The sequence below is a fragment of the Ambystoma mexicanum genome, chromosome 1p, assembly GCF_040938575.1.
Source record: "Ambystoma mexicanum isolate Mex_15411 chromosome 1p, UKY_AmexF1_1, whole genome shotgun sequence".
Lineage (NCBI taxonomy): Eukaryota > Metazoa > Chordata > Amphibia > Caudata > Ambystomatidae > Ambystoma > Ambystoma mexicanum.
Genome location: NC_090921.1, coordinates 817789431 through 817809019, shown reverse-complemented (window position 1 = coordinate 817809019; position 19589 = coordinate 817789431). Strand labels below are relative to the sequence as shown.

The window sequence follows — 19589 nt, the reverse complement described above, 5'->3', positions numbered from 1 at the left end:
AATCTAAAACTCAACACATATTTAAAAAAATGTAACTAAAAGCACACACTTAGGAAAATGAAAAAAAGGTTTAATGAATATATGTGTATGCTAAAGAAAAGTGCTAATTTATCAAAAACAACACATTTTATGACTATAATGGAAGGGAACCGGGATAGCGTAATTAAGTGCGGCACTTCACTACTGCTTTATACAGATTGGTAAAACTGCATTCAAAGTTTGTGAAGTAATAACTTTTTGTGCAATGCAAATTTTCAATTTGCATTGTGTTTTTTTTGTGTTAATTTGTTTATTTAAAAAAAAAAAACAATTTCCCAAGTAAAACAGTAAGGTCTCTGCTACGAAATCAAGGGCATTATGCATGCATAAAGGACCTGTACTGGGCAAGAGAATCCAAAAAGGAGCAATGAATTGCCAGTGGGTTTATTTGAAAAAGTGGCATCCCAAGATGAGGAAATCAGTACCCATTTTTCACAGATTCTCAATGATTCATAGTTTAACTAGGTTCGAATTATAACACTGACATTGCACACATTGGCGTAAAGATTTAGGCCTAAGTGCACTTTGTGTTTTTCTCTCGATTACAAGTGTAATTAAAAGTTACAGATATGTAGGTCAATTTTAATATATGAGCGTGCTGAGTCGTCATTTACTTCTTACATAATAAATTGCAAGCTCACTCTTTGTTTTTGAAATGTCATAAGGGATTTGTGTGCTGCAGAACGCAAGGGGCCTTTGCCCCTAAGATTTTTCTCTTGAATGTGCTTTGTGAATTTCGGCCAGTACTTTATCTATGTCTATTGCAGATCTGGGAGGGGTAAAGTAAAAATGAAACATATCCCACTGGCCTGCAGAGCACCTTGCAAGTATCAGTTTATTTCAATCCTCCCCCGGGCCATGCCAGACAGAGAAAATCACTCGACTTTCCCGTTGCTTGGAAATTCACCAAATACATGAATTCAGGCTTAATTCACAATGATCTTTCTATCATCCCGAGTTCGAAAGTAGAGAAACCTAGAGTGGTGGAAAAGTACCACTCTGCACAATGGTAGGGGGAGTCTGCATGAAAGGAGGCTGGTCATGGGAAAGGACACAGGATATATCTTGATTTCCTACCTGTACGATCTAGGAGAATGTACAGACGGGCTAAACATCTGCACCAAAGATACAATGCTCTCTCTGTGCTGCTCTCAAGAAGACCTTTACAGGAGGCTGTGGCCGTGGAGCTACTAGGACCTCACCAGATAAAAGGCAACTGTTGGAGGTCAAGCAATATGGGCATGGAAAGAACATCCCTGATTGCATCCAAGATGTCATCTACTCCCTAGTCCTGCAAAAAGCTCTTTCTGCACCCCCAGCCTTGGAAGGTAACCTGATTGGTGACCATGGAGTACTTTTCCTTCTTTCGGGAAATGCTATAGTTTGGCCATAACCTTTTTTTTTTCACCAAACTTTGGATGTCCACAGGCACCACATGTTAGGGCAGAAAATATTAAACATTAAAGATAAGGTTATCTGTATGGGTAGTAAAGATTAAACATTTTTAAAGGTGGAAGAAAATGCCAGAGGGCAAAAGTTGAAGAAGAAGACATCTGTAGGTTGGGGTTTTTATAGAACTTGATTTTTAGGTCCAATTTGGCCCAATTACATGGCACATCATTTTGGGCAAATTGCATCATTTTCCAAATCTAAAAATTGGGAGTGGTTAGAGGATCCCTGATGTGGTATTGCATGCTGCCTCAATGTGTTAATTCATTTATGCATACATTACCGACCATCTGTTGAATTTGTTGTTGTACCTTTTGTCCGAAGGGTATAGTTCCACTGTCAGCACATCCAGGGCGTTCCACGAGGCGATGCTGACTCCCCCAAAGAGACAGAGCAGGGCGATCATGGCTGATTCACTGTTTCCAAAGGACAGGAAGAAGCAGCTGATGCAGGACAGGACACTGGACCCAGCTGTCAGGTGTGGGTAGCAGGAAATGGGAAAAAAGAGGCAAAGATCAGTTTTTCAACTTTGGGATCCATCTTACTGTGGGATAAAACCTGGATTTTAATTTCATAAGCTAGGGGTAAGACCAGGGTTTTAACATCTGGTCACATCTTAGGTTAGGACAAGACTGGGATTTTAAGTTCAGGTGCCAGCTTAGATTGTTAAACACTAGATAGTCTTGTGTTGAACTCAGCCATCATTAAATCAGCATGCATCCGGTTTCTCTCAGTAAAAAGCATTCTTCCTGACACCAGGCACCATTTCAGATCAGGACAAGATTGGTCTAGCTCAGGCGCCATGTTAGATCAGAAGAAGACCTAGGTATAACTGTTTGGAAATTGACTGTTATCAAACTCCTCGTCAAAGACTATTCAATTTATATAATGCTTCTGCCACTATATTCGTCAGGCAATGTCAGAGGTGAGTCGATATGGCAGGATCAATGCTAAAGCAGGACCACAGGGACAAAACACAGAGCTATCCTCAGCACAAAAGACCTGCAGACTGTTGAAGTACGGATTTCACAATTTTCCAGCATGACAGAACAAATACAAAATAGTCATTTTGTGGCAATCAAACTTAATAAAAGACATCCTTAATTATGAAACTGCTATAATTTCAGTGCACATTATGATTTTATTTATTGAAATATAAACTGCCAGGTGTAATCTGTGGACGCTTTAATAGTCATGTGGCCCCAAAATACACTCTGGGAATATACACTGCCACAATAACACGAAAGTGTAAAGGCACACCTGTCCCTTTGAAAGTCCAAGGATTCCTGGACAAGTGTTTGGGCTGCATCACTGTCGAAACAGGAATGTAGGGGGGCGTTAAGACCACCTTGAATGCAGTATGTATTTTTTTAACATGTTTTTAGTGAGTTTTAGCGGAATGACCGCAAACATAACACAGTAAAACAATATATATCTCCCACGCAGCTCATCCCCCCCCCCACCCACCATAACTCTTGTTCCGCCTCTGGAAGGTGTCTCTGTAGAGTTCTGTCATGTTTCGGTGAATAACTTGTGGGTCTATTCAAACAGATAGAGTATCAATATTTTGTGTGGGCACCATTGTTCCATGTAATCGCTCTGGAGGTAAGAGAGGGCTGGGCCCCAGTCTGTCCGGAATCTGATTTTATCCCCCTGGATATTGTACGTTATCTGTTCCATTGTGAGGAACGTCCATACTTTATGTAGCCATTCATATATTGACGGCGGGGTGTTATGCTTCCATTTTTGGGCAATCACAAGCCATGCCGCTATTAGGAGGCCCATCAAGAACCCTTTCTGTATTTTGTTCATCCGCTTGTCTCAGGGGTTCCAGAGCCCACACATCCAAACCTCTTCCCCAAGCCCGCCTCCGGGAACATCTTTTGCATTTGCATTTTGACATCTCCCCAGAAGTGTTGGATGGTAGGGCAGTCCCACCAAATATGTTTCCAGTCTCTGGCCCCCCCTGCACTCCCTCCAACATTTGTTTGGTGTTGCTCTATACATTTCGTATAGTCTTTCCGGGGTGTAATGCCATTGCATAGTGATCTTTATCCACATTTCCCTCAAACAGATTGCTCCCATGAGCTTGGGAATTGCCCCCCATAAATACTCCCATTGTTCTTTTGGTCGGGTGCCCCTGAGAGTCTTTTACCACCTCCTCATGTATTATCATTTAACCTCCTCCTTCGAGGTGATCAGGAACTTGTAAATATCAGAGACCAGCTTTTTTGTGCCCTGGTGTGTTGTGAGATACACCTTGAAGGGGGGCAGGTCCCTGGTTGTTACCTGCATGATCCTTGGGGATTGCAACCAATGGCATAATTGTTCAGATTTAAATCTGTCTGTCAGCATCAAGGCTAACAGCGCCACACAGTTTTCGTAGGATCTTATTTCCTGGGCCTGGTACATGTCTCCTATTTTGTCGCATCCTGCCTCCTCCCATTTATCGTATGCACCCTTCTACATGCCTGGGGGGAATTCTGGGTTTCCAAACATTGGGATGAAGGGGCTGGGTCTTTCATCAGGCTTTCTTCTCTTGTGGCTTTGTTCCACACCTCTAGCGCTGTCTTCATCACCTCGCTGATCTGGAGATTTGGATGTCTACATTGTTTTCCTTTCCAGAGGAGATGTCTGAGGGGGGTCGTGGCCACTTCCTTATCTTGTGCGGCCCATATTTTCTGTGAGGTCCCCGGAATCCATTCCTTCAGTACCCACAGTTGGGCGGCTTCATAATACTTCCTAAAATGTGGCAGGGCGCATTCCCCATGTTGTGTTGGCGTGGTGAGGATAGCTCTTGCCAGCCGTGGGTCTTCTTTCCCCAAATATATGAAATTATCTGCTTGGTCAGGGATTTAAAATGTGACCGAGGCGCTCTTATCAGCAGTGCTTGAAACAAATACGAGGAAGAATAGTCATTTTTACCCACCATGAGGTTGACAGGGGATTCCATCTCTTTTTTCCGTTTGAACTTCTCCAATTGTTGGGGGTAATTTGCTCCATAAAGTTTATCTATTCCATCAGTTAATGTTATTCCCAGATATTTCAACCCTTCATCCACTACTTTGAGTTGTAATGCTGTGGCCTGCTGTATGATTGCCCCTCTCTTCCCGGCCAAAATAAGGATTTCTGACTTTTGTCTGTTTATTTTCAACCCTGAAGTCGCTCCATATTCTTCTATCTCCCGTATGAGGATCGGTAGCGTCCTCTCCGGGTCTCCCATTGCCACTAGCATATCATCCGCATATGCTGCCACTTTGTGTGCTACCTGCCATTTCTATGCCCATTATCGTACGTGTATCCCGTAACATGCCAACAGGGGTTAAAAAAATATCGCATATAGGAGCGGGGAGAGTGGGCACTTTTGCTTTGTTCCTCTCTCTATCTGGATCCTGTCCGATATTTCACCATTCACTACTATGCGTGCGCTCAGGCGATATAGTTGGCCCGTATCATATTGATAGTGTTCCACTATCCCCATTTTTTCCAAGATGCGGAAGAGAAGCGACCATTCTACACGGTCAAACGCTTTTACCGCATCAAGTGCCAATAATTCTGCTGGGGTTTGGGTGATCCCGATTTTCTCTACCAAGTGGATTGACCTTCTTGTGTTATCGTGGGGCTGTCTGTTTGGAATAAAACCTGACTGCTCCTGATGAATCAATTTGGGAAGGACCTGCTAGAGCTTGCAGGCCAAAATGTTGGTGTATAGGTTGGCATCCAGATTGATTAAAGCAATCGGGCGATATGAGGTAGGGAGTTCTGGGCTCTTCCCGGTTTGTGGAAGGCTAGTAATTTTGCTTCATTCATGGACTGTGTTATGTTACCCTCCGTTTTGAATGTGTTAAAGAGTCTGTCAGTACTTCTTAACTTCTTATAGAATTGTGCTGTGTAGCCATCTGGCCCTGGGTCTTTGTTTTTTGGCAAGTCTCAGATTTTTTTTTAGCACCTCTTCTGAGATATCCCTGTCTAGGGCTCTTCTTTCCTCCTCCTACACTGACCGAAGGGAGGTGGCACTTAATTATGCCTCCTGGGCCCCGCTGTCGGGGTGGTCTAATGTATAGAGTGTCTGGTAGAAGTCTTTGAAGGTGTTCCCTATGTCTGACATGCGAGTCATAGTGTGTCCCTCCCTATTTATCAGGCTCTTCACCGTTTGACTATCCCGTTGCCCCTTGAGTTGCCTGGCCAGAAGTTTGTCTGCCTTATTTGTCTTGATATAATACCAGTGTCTAAGTTTTAAGAGGCTGTGCTCTGCCTTTTTGGAGCGTAGGGTGTCTCATTTTCTTCGGTTTTATGGATTGTTTCAATACCAATTCATTCTAAATCGTTGTCAGTTTCTCTTCCAGTTCAATTTCCCACAGGCAGATTTGTTTGTCCCTCTTTGCTTTGTGAGCAATGAACCGTCCCAGGGTCACCACCTTAAAGGTATCCCAAAGGGTCTCCCTGGGGGTCTCAGGCTGGTAATTCCTGGAGAAATACTCCACTATACCTTCCCTGATCTCTGTTCCCAAGACCAGGTGTGCAAGATGTCCCCTGGCAACTTCCACCTCCACAGACCTGTGTGTTGACGGAAGAGGGGAGTTCTGCCCAGAGTGGTGCATGGTCTGATGGTGATATCGCTCCTGTTTCTGTTTGCTGTATCTTCCCCAGGAGCCCGGTCGAAACCCAAAGATATTCTATTCTTTCATGGTGTTCTGTACGCAGGAGAAATGTGTGTATCCCTGTTGTTGCCCCTTCAGCGTCCTCCACACATCTACTAGTACAAGCGTGCCCATCTTCTCTCTTAAGGCTTTTGACCGGGCACCCTGTCCCTGTGGTCTATGTTCAGGTTCCATGCAAGGTTGAAGTCACCCCCATCACCACCTCCCCTGTGGCAAAGAGTTCCAATTTGTCTAGGACATGTCTAATTAAGGCATTTTGGCCTGAGTTTGGGGTGTATATTTCCGACAGCATCAGGGAGTATCCCTCTATCTGTGTATTCACAAAGAGGAACCACCTGTGTTTGTCTGCCTGTGTATTGTGGATTTTGATGTTTAGGGTGTTATGGAAGGCAATCAGGACCCCCACCCTCTTCTCTTGTTCTTTGGCTGGAATGATTTGATTATAGCCTCTCAGTCACACCCTCCCTTTGTCTTTCCCCTTCATAAGCGTTTCCTGAAACATTATGATATCAAATTTCCCTTTGTGGAGGAGGTGTTCCATCTTTTTCCTCTTTACCAGGGAGTTCAGACCCTGAATGTTAAACGTTAGGACTTTTAACCCTTTCATCTCTTGGTTTATGTGAGTTCTTTTCCTTTCTTCCTCATCTTGTTATTGCCCATGCTCTTATCCTTCCGGAATGCTCCCTTTCCCCCCTGTCCCCACCTGTTTTGCAACCCCCAACTTGCATAACACCCTCCAACCCCCATAACTGCCCTTAGGATTGCTCTGAGGCCTATGGTCGCTCAAGCATGAAGCCCACTGAGTCATGCCCTCTAAACACTCAGGGAAAACTTTGTGGGGAGTCATAAACCCCACTGGGCTTCCACCAATAGCTCAGAGGAGATTCCCCCTCCCCCGGCCATCACCTGTAAGTTGGATACTGCTCTCGGTGGGTTCCTGTGGTCATCCTGTGGGACAATTGGGAACATGTTCGGTCAAATGGTGCCCACGAGGGCCGTGTGGGTTTTTTTTTTTGGCTTGGTCTCCTGGTATTCCTGTAGATAGTTTTCCACCCTCTGAGTGTCCTCCGCAGTGTCGGCCCGTCACCTCGATTTCCTTGTTCCTCTTCTCGTTCCTGTATGTTTAAGATCTGGATCCCTTCCTCACATGAAGTTATTCTTTGTTGTTTCCCTTCCCATGAGAAGAGCAGTCCAAAGGGGAAGGTCCATTTATATCAAATTTGTTGTGCTATTAGTTCTTTCACGACCGGGCCCATCTCTCACCGTTTCTGTAGCGTTGACTGTGCTAGATCCTGATACAGTTGGATATCCACTCCGTTCATTCAGATGTGGTCCATAGTTCTCTCTTTCTGAAGTATCTCCTCCTTTTGGGTGTAGGATGTCAGCGCTCCCAGGACGTCCCGGGGGCCTGCGCCCGGTTTACCCGGTCTGCGTGGGCCAAACAGATGTATTCTATCGATGGTGATAGCTGTGTCATCATCAGAGGCAATGATGTCTTTAAAGACTTGCTGGACCTCCACCTTCAAGTCTTTGTCCTCCACCAATTCCACCATATGTTTTATTCAGATGTTCGATCTCGGGGAGTGGTTTTCTAAGTCCTCACACTGGAGTTCCATGTTATGGGCTAGGCAGACCAGGTGCTCATGTGACTCTGCGCTTTGTTGTGCTTCTTCCTCGATGTGTTGCACAATTTTTTCCAGTGTGTCTGTTCCTTCTCCTATGTTCGCTACGTGTGTTTTTTTTTCTTGTATAGCCAGCTTCATTTCATTCTTCATTGTTTCAAATTGGGATTGCACCGTGTACAATAACTGTGCTTGAAGTTCTCCGAACTAGGACTTCATGTCCTCTTTCGTGGCCATCTCTGACCGTGGTACGTCACAGCCGTTTGCCCCCGTTGCTCTGTTAGATTCTTCCCCTTGGTGAGTGGAGCGTGGTCTGTTCCCCACAGCTGGACTAGATTTGGTTCTTGTTTTGATTGTGGGGTGTGTGCTCCTGCCTGTACTTGCTTTGCCCTGGATTTTGACATTTGTGCCTCTGCTAGATGTTTTTCCCCTTATGAGGTGATCTGTGTGGTCCTCTGATATTGCTTGTCCCCCTCCTGGGTTCGCTCTGAGTCCCTTTTAGAGGAGGCTTTGCTCTGCCTCCTGCGCTTGTGTCTTGACTGGGGTAGGTCTCTGCTGTGCACCTATGTTATGTTGCAGGCCCAACGTGCCTTCACGCCTGGCGCTTCTTTTCAGTGTATCGTGCTTTTATTTTCCAAAGTGTACGGGAATTTCCCGTTTGTGTATTTCTGATGCTATGGGCTTTTGAATTACTTATCCGTCCCTAAGGCGCACATAGCTTTCCCTGTGTCACCCCCGTGCGCCTTCATACAGGGATGAGTGGGTGGCTGTAGTCCTGCTCTGGCTCTGGGTTGTGTACTGGTTATGCTCTGGTTTAGCCAACCCACCCCGGGCCTGCGACACTTCTTTTAGCTTACCTGCATGGGGATCAACTCCTCTGACTGTCTCTGGAGGTGGAGAGTTTGTAGTATGTGTTTCTCTTGCTTTGGTTGCTGTCCCCTGGTGCGTATGTTGGGGGAGAAGCCGCAGGTCTGGGTCGCCCGCTGCAGTTCCGTTCCTTTGTCTGCCCTGCTGTCTGTGCCCAGTGGGAGTCCACCGAGGGCGCCCCCCAGCTCCCGCTTTTTCGAAACGTTGCTGGGAAATGCGCTGAGTGCCGTTGCTGATGTCCGGTCCTCTGTCTCCACGTCCTCTGATTCTCTCGTATCTCCGGTGTCTGGGGGTGGCCATTGATGGGTGATCTCCTTCCTCCCCCAGGCCACTTGGGTCCGCTGCGCCTCCAAGGCAGCCGCCCTTTGTCGTGGGGGGGTTCTTAATTTGCAGTTGGGTCCTTGGGCCACCTGGATTTCTTTGTTGGCGTTCCTTCACCCCCCATGCTCCCACACTGACGACACCTACCTCCGCCGTCCACCCGGGCTGTGCCTTTCTGTCCGTGCTGCTCCCTTTCGGGTGTTCTCGTTGTTGCTGGATGAGGACGTTACTCCGAGCCCGCTCTTCGCTTCGTGTGGGGTGGATGGAGCCGACTCCGGGTCACATTTTTAGGAGAATGGTCCCTAGGAAGGGGCTGGTCGCCGCTACCTCTGGCGGCTCGGGCGGATTCCATGGAACCTGGTCAATTCACTCTTTCCAGTCCACCTTCACCCACACCAGTCCTGCATTGTTTCGGGTGATCTCGTCATTCACTCTGGATTTCCACGGCTCCTTTCCCTCTGGGATGGTATGATCTGGAGCTCGGTATCCGCATCATTGTCCTTCTTAGTGGCGCGGCCCTGGGTGGAGATGGAGCGACGCTCAGATACATCTTCCCCTAGCGGCCGCCATCTTGGAATCCAAATGCAGTCTTTTGATGTTGGTGCCGAATCAGCGACATCTGATCGCCTTGGTCATTTTGTTGTATTTTTTGCAATTATTTTTTATGGGGTCAGACCCTCTTACGCCCCTCTGACCACTTAACCCATCGCAATACCCACACCAGTATCTTAAAATTCAATACAAAATGCACCCTAATCTGTCCACCCCATACTTTAAAAAACAGCAGAAAACGCAGCAAAATGCCTCTTTCACCAACTGCAGTGAAGCAGCAGTGACCAAGTATACTGGCCGCATTGGTGGCATCTATATGGTGGATTTTAATGAACTGCAGTATCATTCTGCTCGGCGTACATGTAGCCAGCCTGTAGTTGGCAAGTTCTAAGCCTGACAAGGCAGCTTTCTTGCTTTGATGTCGGCCATTATACATGAGTTAATATTATTACAGTGCTTAATAGTGGGAGAGATCCATCTTGCATCAAAATAACATTATCCTTTGACACTGAGGTTCTCTCCAACTAATACCAGATCAGATAATTCCTGCTTTTTTAAGGGAACTTTGGTAGACCATTTTTTACCAAAATAAGCCTCATCCTCAACCCCTTTTGCCTTCCTCGACTGCTCTTTTAATTTGTTTAGGATCTAGGAAAGATATACCTATACAGGAAATGCATGGAAAACTTCTTCCGCCGCCTGTCTTTTGTCGAGTTGTAAACAGCCCTACTGGTTTTCATTGCTGATGTCCGGTCCTCCGTCTCCACGGTTGAACATTTAAGCAGAGCATGCTACAGCAAAACTGCCAGCAGTTTGGCAGACTGGGTGATTCGCGAAATGGCACAGTGGTGCATGAGCCTGCAGATGCATAACCCAGGCTTCGGCACAGAGCTGGGTCATTGGTAAGTCTGGGGCAAGATACATTCTTCTGCAAAATATTTTGCTGATTTAGACTATGCATGATGGGCAGGTGAGTTGCTACGGCAAAGTGTGGCTGCAGCAGACGGCCATTGTGGGTTGGACCCGCCAGGCGTGGTAGTTCTATGCTGCAAACTGGTTGACTTGATATATGTTCCTGACGTGCTTCTAGGGTTGGGGAAGAACACATAGAAATTAACACAGGTAAATGCAGATATAAAGTCTTTGAGTTCCTCATCCCCAGAGAAATCCAGGAAGAGGCATGAAGGAAAATCTGCTATGTTGCTGGAGTTATTTACGAAAGCTATTAAGGAAGAGGGGGTTAAAAGAAAGAAAAATACAAGGTCATCTTCATCTTCATCTGCAGATTCTTCCTACTGGTTCTCCCCAGAGTTGTCCCCAATTCAATTTCGTCTCGGGAGGAGAATCAGAAGGGAAAATACTTGAAGAATAAAGAATCAGTGGTATCTGTGTTGGGGCAGATAGTGAACTGCAGCTGGGTTTTCAGATCCGGATCCCCCTCTTCTAGGAAACAAAGCAACCAGAGCGCCTCTGCTCTCGCTCAATCAGTTCAAGCACACCCTGAAGATGGAGCTTCCCCTGCTCCCGGAAGTAAAGGAAGAGAGGTTGATGGAATGGAGGAAGCCACAAAGCGAATAAGCATGCCAGAAAGTTGAGAAAGAAGTAAGACCTTAAATCCAAACCTTTGTATTCCTCAAGAAGAAGTGGTCAGCAACAGTATTTACGCTACGCTTCGTGGAGACACCCTGGGGGGAAGACCAAGATATTGTCCCAGAAAAGCATTCAGCCTCAGTCAACCCCCAAATCTCAGAAGTCCTGATGTCAGGTTAGTTGGGGGTCAACTCTGGTGGTTCTCAGGGTAAGAAAGAATTTTCATGGGTGCTTCGGTCAACAGGCTGATGCATTAGGGGTACCTGATTCAATTTAGCTCAGCACTGATGCCATTGCTGACCATTCACACTCCATGCCCAGGGGTCGGACTAAGATGAGAGCCATGTTGCAGGGGAATCAGGATGGTGCCCCTTCCATTCGGATCCTAGTACCAAAGCCCCAAGGGAAGTTCAGAAAGACCCTGCGGTTCTTGCGTTTTGCTGTGGGCAGGAGCTATTTCCAATTTGGAGTCCTACCTTTCAGGCTCAAGACCGCATCTTCTCTGGATGACCTGCTTCTCTAAGCATCATCACAGGAGCAGCTGTTTCAGCATGCACAGTTAGCATGCAGAACTCTGGAGTCAGTGGGTTCATAATCAAAAAAGAGAATTAATAGTGACCCTCTGCCCCCTCCAGCATCTCCAGTTCATCAGAGCAAATTTCGGATGGCAAGTGGGAACGTGATGCTCCAGAAAGCGCTGTAAACCGGTCTGCCAGGGCTTTCTGGACTCTTAGTCCTCAAATATCGAATGTACAGGACTCGGGTAGCATCCGGGTAGATTTTGCAGATCCAGGGCCATATGGTGTTGTGTGTCTTCCTGGTTCAGTGGGCATGACTGCACATAAGGCCACTGTTATCTCATCTGCACATGATTCGGAGGTAGCATTTCCCAGGACTTCAGAGGACTTGTCATGGTCACACCAGGCTTAAACATGAAGTTGCAGTGGTGGTTACAGAATAGCAACCATCTAAGAGGCTTTCACCCAACACAGCCCTTGATGATCATTCGTAATAGCGAGATGGGTTTAGAAGCAGCGGTTGAATGCCTAAGGCACCAAGAATGATGGTTGGTTCAAGAGGCAGCTCATTTTTCCAATTGGATGGAACTAGTAGCAGGTCTCTGGGTCCTGAGCTTTTTGCCTCCAATGCTTCGGGCAGAGCAGTAATCCTACAAAGGGACAATGCAACTGCCATGGCATACATCAACAGGCAAGAGAGGAGTCACTCCAGAATCCTGGAAATGCTGGCAAAGGAGCCGGGGGATAAGCAAGGAATATCCCCTTGTCTGTCAAGGCAGTGCACGTCAAGGCAGCAGACAATTCCGAAACAGACAAGCTGAGCAAAGTGTTCCCAACAGCAATACGTAAATTGCAGCAGAAGGCACTCCTCAGCATTTGCAGGAAGATTGGCACGCTGGTGTTCTCCAGTTCTGCTCCAAGTTCCCCTGCACGGAGGCCTGGGGGGGGGGGCAGGTGTGAGGGCCATTCAGAGGCTGAAGGGTCTGTTGTATGCCTTCCCTCCTTCCAGTTGCTACCGAAGATGGCACTAAAGAGTTGGGATTCATTGGCAGAGGTCTTCCTGGGGGCTCCATTCTGGTCTTGCAGGTCCTGATGTACCCCTAATCTTGAAACTAGTAATTGATCCTGGGTATCTCCAGCAGAGCCATCCAAGTGTGCCAAGGAATTCATGTTTTTGCAGTCTTCACTTTTTGAATCCCTGGGTGAGATTGCTTTAAAGCTGCTCACCCTTAAGATGCTGCTCATTGTTATCCATCATTGCGGCAAGAATATTGGGAGAGATTTGCGCTCTCGCATGCAAAGCACCTTATCTACTGGTCCAGGCAGACTCTTTCTTTGGTGTGATCTGGCTTTTCTGCCCAATATGGCGTCCACATTTCATGTATCACAGGAGATTGCTCTTTCTTCATTCTTCTCAAACCCTTCTTCGCTGGAAGAGGTGGAGTGGGGTTGGTTGGATTTTAGGAGGGCAGTACTGATGTGTTTGGAGAAGTCAGGACCCCTCAGGGGATCACACAGTCTGTTAATTACATTTGGTGGCTCTTGCCCAGGCAGAAACGCCACAGTGCCATGATCAGTAGATGGACAAAGATAGTTGAAGCCCCTTCACCCAATGGTTGATGGTAGGGGTGTACCGAAATTCGGCTTCGAGTAAGTGTTCGGCCGAATTCCAGCTGAAATTAGCTATTCGGCATTCGGCCGAACTCTTAATTATAACTTGAAGCCAAATAGTTAAGTGGCAGGGGAGGGGTCGTCTAGAGCATGGGGCGTCAATGAGGTCACCTGACAGAAACTCGGCGAGCAGAAAAAGAATCAGCATTTAAATGTGAATGCAGGTCACTGAACGTTGAAAGCAGAGATAGGGAGGCGTGAATAATAGCACATGTTTCTTTGCTATTAAGGTAATAAAAACATTAACTATCTTGTGGAAAATCCACAGGACAGGTCAGTACTCTCAGACCTGGCAGGGTAAGGAGGGAAACTGAAGGCGCCTTTCTCCCGCTTCAACTTCCCGACGCAAAGGCAGCTGCGAGGACTTTAAAATCAGGTCTGGCGCTGTGCTCTTAAAACGGAAACCTGGTCAGCCCCATGTACATGTGTTCCAGAGGGAAGGGGCCCGCCTGAAACTCCAGTGCGGGACGTCAGCCGGAGAGGTGTGATCATACGACAATAAAGCCTTTCTTTCCCAATAATTGCCTCAGTGTAAAATGCAATTTGGCGGCTCGCCTGTAAATTGGGAAGAACGCATAACACAGAGGAATTGGTCACTGCTCCCAGCATGAACAGCCCACTGGTGTGGAATTTAGATGTATGATTCAAGGCTCCAAGCACTGAAGGCAAGCTTATGTACTTAAATGTCTTTGTATTTTGCTGCAGAACAGCATTTGCAGGTTTAAGGAAATAAGAATCGGAGTCTTTAATCTACTGCTACTTTTGAGACGGCTGCCTGTCGGCTTTCATTTTTTGTGCTACAGAAGCTCCTTCACCTAATGTTTATGCATTCTTCGTCACCCGTTGCTTCCTTACATATGGACCAATACTGCTCATGCAGTTATATTTTGTTTTAGCGTGCCAGGAACTGGGCTGTTTCTGTTCTGACTCTGCTTTGTCGCCCAGAGCGGTGTCACTTACCCGCATCACGCAGCAGAACTGTCCTTTCTTTTGCCTTTAATACGGTGTCAGTTTGTGCTGCATGGTAACTTGTTTACAAGGGTTCTCAAGAGTCTCACAATCATTAAGGTTTTTCAACAATGTAATCAGGTCTGGCGCTGTGCTCTTAAAAAAGGAACCCTGGGCAGCCCCATGTACATGTGTTCCAGAGGGAAGGGCATTGCGATGGGGTAAGGGGCGTGCCTGAAACTCCACTGCAGGATGTCAGCCAGAGAGGCACAATGCAATTGCCTGGGTGCTTGTCAGACACACTCATGTTAAGTGCCCAGCCAGCTGCCAAACACGAATGCTCAACCACCCATAGTGTCCATCAAGTCCCCTTCAGGGCCCACACTGCAGAACAAAAGGAGTTACCAACATTGAGCCTCTTTGCTAAGTGGGCTTCACCTTTTTACGTGATTTACAAGCTGGGGTTTGCATATGGACTGCGATTTGCATAATGGCTCTGCTTTGAACATTGTTTTATTGGCAATTGTGATGTACATAGATATGTTAAAGCGTTGATGCCCTAATGGGAGAGACAACAGCTTTTACAATGATATAATGTTCAAAACATGAACCGTTCACACTCTCTTTATTATGCTATGTGGGAGGCCAGTTCAAAACTATTCTTATGAGCAAACTAAAACCCTTTGGGGGGCACTCTTGCAGAAGAACCCTCTCTGCTAGATTGCCCTGCTGCATGCTTTGATACTGCAATGCATAAAAAGGTGCTATTGGGATTACATAATGTGCATGGGAAACACCCCATTCAAATGGGGAATGTCCCTTTTTAAATGCGTCCCTACACAGCTATAACGTACATGCTGGGACCTTGTGCCCTCTGCAGTGCACATGGTAAAATGTGAAGCTTTGAGCAGGGCATGCACGTTCAATACCGGGCAGTTGCATGTTGATTTGGTAAGCTTCAGGTGCAGGACTCACCACTCAACGATAAACTCCTTAGTGCAAAAGCTCAACTTCCAGCTTTCAAAATGTACTCCTAATTATTAGTATATCATTTTGATATTGTTGCTAATCAACGTGTATCTTTATCAACATGGGTGTCTTCCTGGCAATTGTGTGCATCCCATACACCATAACACACCCTGTCAAGCGGCCACACTTTGAAATGCAACATAATGCTATATACTTTGTGACTTGTAACTAAGAGGTTGTTGCCTATAGTAAAGGTTATGGAGTGGTATACTCTACATTTAAACATTGGAATCATGCAGTTGCCAAAAGTGCTGAGCTGGAATGTCCGGTTTACTAGCTTAGTGACCTGCACTTCTTTTTCCCCCATTTAAAGCACTGATTAGTACCCTGCCACCAGCGCAGTCTCATAGTGCCAACTGTCCCAATCAATAAGATCTATTTCTATACATGTATTGCCACATTTCTAGTAGTAAACCACTATTCGGCTCACTATTCAGTTCTGGCAGAATACTTTGGTAAACTATTCGACATTCGGCTGAATAGTAAATTTACTATTCGGTACACCCCTAGTTGATGGGAGATCAGCAAGATCGATGGCCGCATCATGGGTGGGAACTCATGGGTTGTCAATTCAGGACATATGTCGAGCAGGTACCTGGGTGGATCCAACCACTCATATTAGACACTAACATCTGACTCTGCAGAGGATGGGGGCTGGTGCATTTTGGACTGGTGTGTTGAGTGCTGGTTTAGACTTAAATGTACACCTGTTACTCCACATCTGCCAATACATTGGTGATGGTTTGTGCGTATGGTATCTGGTCGTCTGAGTGGCTTATTTGGGAACATCCATCACTGGAGTTGGTATACCTTACAAGTAAATACTGTGACAAGGAAAAGGGATATGAAGGTAATGCCTGGATCACTTACCAATAATCTTCATTACTCCCAGTCCGACTCTTCCTCATGACAGTACCTATGTCCTGATATCCACGTGCTGGACCTTAAGGGTAGTCTGACACCGAATCTTCCCTTAATCATGATAGTCCCACTTTTTGATTGAGATGATTTTGTTTTTTGGTAATTCCTCAAAAAAGACCAGTATTTGGTTGCATTTTGTTGCCTTCATATCATATAGTGACTGTCTTCCAAGTGAAACATATTTTCAACTTTATTTGGTTTCTATGGAAGGCAGATATTTAAAAGCCCGCAGGTCCCTGGTAGGTGCCATTCCGTTCATACCATGAGGCTGTGGTGTGTGTAATTGGGTATAGTTAAAAATGAATGGACCGGAGTTTTGAAATAAATTCTCCTCTGTCCTCATGCGTGAAGTATTCTTCACTTCTCTTCAACTTCAAACGCTGGGTGTTCAAAAATCTAGATCTTTCCTTTTATTTGGTGGAAAGATCGGACAGTAGTCTGTGCGCTGGATCTTTTTTATCCTAGTCTCTTTCCTGTACAGACAGGATATCAAGGTGAGCTGACCGGTCTGGCACCTACCAGGGACCTGCAGGTTTTTAAATATCTGCCTTCCATAGAAACCAAATAAAGTTGAAAAAATGTTTCACTTAGAAGACAGTCACTATATGATATGAAGGCAACAAAATGCAACCAAATACTGTTTTTTTTTGAAGAATTACAAAAAAACAAAATCATCTGAATCAAAAAGTGGGACTAGTACTTATGTCCTGCCTCGCCCCCTTGGGCATGGATGGAGTGAGCAAAATGAATGGTAATTAATTAAAGTGTGCCAGGGTAATGGAGTTGTAATACTCCTGTTGGTAAGTATGGTGCATTGAGTAAATAATGGAAATAAAGAGAGGGTTCCTGGCATCAAGGTGGGTACCGCACAAGTAAGCACTCTGACGAGGAACAGTAGGATTAGGAGTAATGAAGACCACCAGCAAATAATCCTAGCATCACTATGTATGCCTCAGTGTCTGCGTGAGGCCATCACATGAGTGGGACCCTGGCCAGTGAGAGCGCTTCTCCTTTAGTGACGCCATCGCTCGGGTGCTAAATTCTTTGAATTGACTCCATTGGAAAACACGCAGGGACCTGGATACAGGAAGTGGCAGCAGCAGATCACTGCCATCTTTAAGGGTAAGAATCTCCTTCCAGGTCCTAAAATATTTCAAAACATGGTCCCTATGGAGCACGCAGTCATTTTCTGCATCTCGGTATCCTCTCTGGTGACGTCACTTACGAGGCCTAAGCGCCTGCCAGAAGCCATCAATGCAGAGGGGATTGAGCTGGACGCAAACCTCTATGTGAATGCCTCAAGCACACACCCACAGTCACATCCCAGGCGAGTGCCCCACAGGTAGGACGGACCAGCAGCAGCTTTGAGCATATTTAAAACCTGTGTTGCAATGATTTGTTTTTAGGACTAACTTAATACAATAATTGACAACCTTTTGACTGACTCATTACTATCAAACCGCTCTCTGATACACGATGTTAGATAAGCAAGCCTCGATGTTCATGGAGCCGTTGTGCTCACATTCTTTATTTTAGGGACACTTGTTGCGACAGTGAAAGCTTTGATCACCTGCTAAGTTACCTTTAAATGCAACGCAGAAATATGTGTTGTGCTTTCCCTCTAGTTTCATTAGGGATGAGGAACAGAATCACATGATAACATGATAATGGTGCCCAAGCACATGTTATAGTGCATTTGTATAGCGCCTTATGTACCATTGGTATGATCTCAAAGTGCTGTGTGTTCAACGCCCTCGGGGACCGTTGTCCATGTCAGTTGAGAGAGTAGTGTAGCATATAGTGCTGGGTTGCACTTGGTATGTCAGCAGCCAGAGTGGTTTGCGCGGGTTGGCTGCTTTCTAATGCTAGGTGTGGTGCAGTGGTTGTCAGAGATCAGTGTAATGTGCGCAGCAAGGAGGGTGGTTTCCGAGTCTGAATTCCGGCTGCTGTGGGGCATTTGAAAGAGATTGTGTGCCGCTAGGCTGATTTGTTCGTGGGGGTATAGCAGCATTCTACCAGACTGTTGACGTGTTCTATGAGCAACGTATGTATGTGTGCTGCTAGGCCGAGTTGTGTGGCTGCATTCTATCATTTGTTGATGTGAAGGGGAGAGTGAGCATATTGGTAGGAATGAGTGCCTGTGGTCATCAGTCGGTGGCCCCCTTACTTGGGATGCTTTTGGAGCTCAGTGCGCCGGCCGTGTCTGCCCTGGTGGTTTGTGGTAGTGGATTTCATGCCTGTTGTCTGGGCACCAATTTTGCAAAAAACTTGTATTCTGTAGAAGTATTGAACAAAAAAATGAATGTCGGGGATGTTGGAATGTTTTGTGCACACGCATAGCATTCCTTATTAAAAAAGCAACACACCACAGATATGCACACCAAGATCCTCCATCATTCTGAACACTCAAAGTACCGTGAGTGAAAGTGCACCGAGTGCAGAGGTCAATACACCCAGGCGTTGGAATTATCTGACCAATCATAGGAGCTCTCCGCACGGATATGGGAACTTCCTGACTGGGTATAGGAGTCAATGTATGGTAACACGCACCCTAGTTGCAGCAGCTCCCTGCCCAGCTGCAGTAAGTCCCCCCTAGGCGTTAGAGCTTCCTGCCTATCTGTAGTTTCTCCATGCCAAAGTATAGCAGCTACCTGTCCAGGTATAGGTACTCGGGGGTTATGACCTCACTACCTAGTTAAAGGAGAGCAGTACACAGGTGTATGAGCTCCCTGTCTGGATATAGGAGCTCCCTTCTCATTTATGTAGCTCCCTGCTCAGGTATAGACGCTCCAGGTGTGTCCAATCAAGTGTAAACAGCTTACCTACTAGAAAGGGTGTTTACTCACAAGAACGCTCTGCACATCCCTTCAAGCCTTCATAATTTCTGCAATGGTGCTCAATGCTAGTAAGGGACTTTCACACCCAGTGAAGGTCCCTGCCAGTCAGGTTTCAGAGCCCAACACAGTGCGGCGACAGCTACTATCTAGGTGTTGGATGGCATCCTACATATTTCCGATGGGGCAGGCCTGCCTTTGGGTGTTTCCCAGTCTCTGAACGGCTTTCAATACTGTGGACCACTCAGTACCTCTGAACATTCTGTCTAGGTGTATGGGGCCAGTGGGAATGGTATTACACTGGTTCCAATCTGTCCTTTCAAATAGGCATCTAATTGTTCCACTTGGGACACTGAACTCCTCCTCCCTTCCCATCCGCTGTGGTGTTCCACATGGATCCATCATGTCCACATTTCCCCCCAATATTTATAAGGAATCACTGGGATAACTAGTTTAATTGTATCTCTCCATGTCGTCAGAGGATGACGTCTGCCGTCGGGGTCATTGACTTCTGGAAATTGAAAAATTGATGAAAATTGAAAAATTGATGAACTCAGTAAATCTAAA

The 19589-nt window shown here is 46.2% G+C and overlaps 1 protein-coding gene across 1 annotated transcript in view; it reads right to left on the bottom strand.

The window, feature by feature from the left end:
- Positions 1 to 19589, bottom strand: part of SV2A (synaptic vesicle glycoprotein 2A) — a 571381-nt gene that overhangs the window by 19123 nt on the left and 532669 nt on the right. The window contains exon 12 of the mRNA XM_069652429.1: positions 1800 to 1959. Within this exon, the coding sequence (XP_069508530.1) occupies positions 1800 to 1959 (160 nt within the window). The remainder of the gene's footprint in view (positions 1 to 1799; positions 1960 to 19589) is intronic.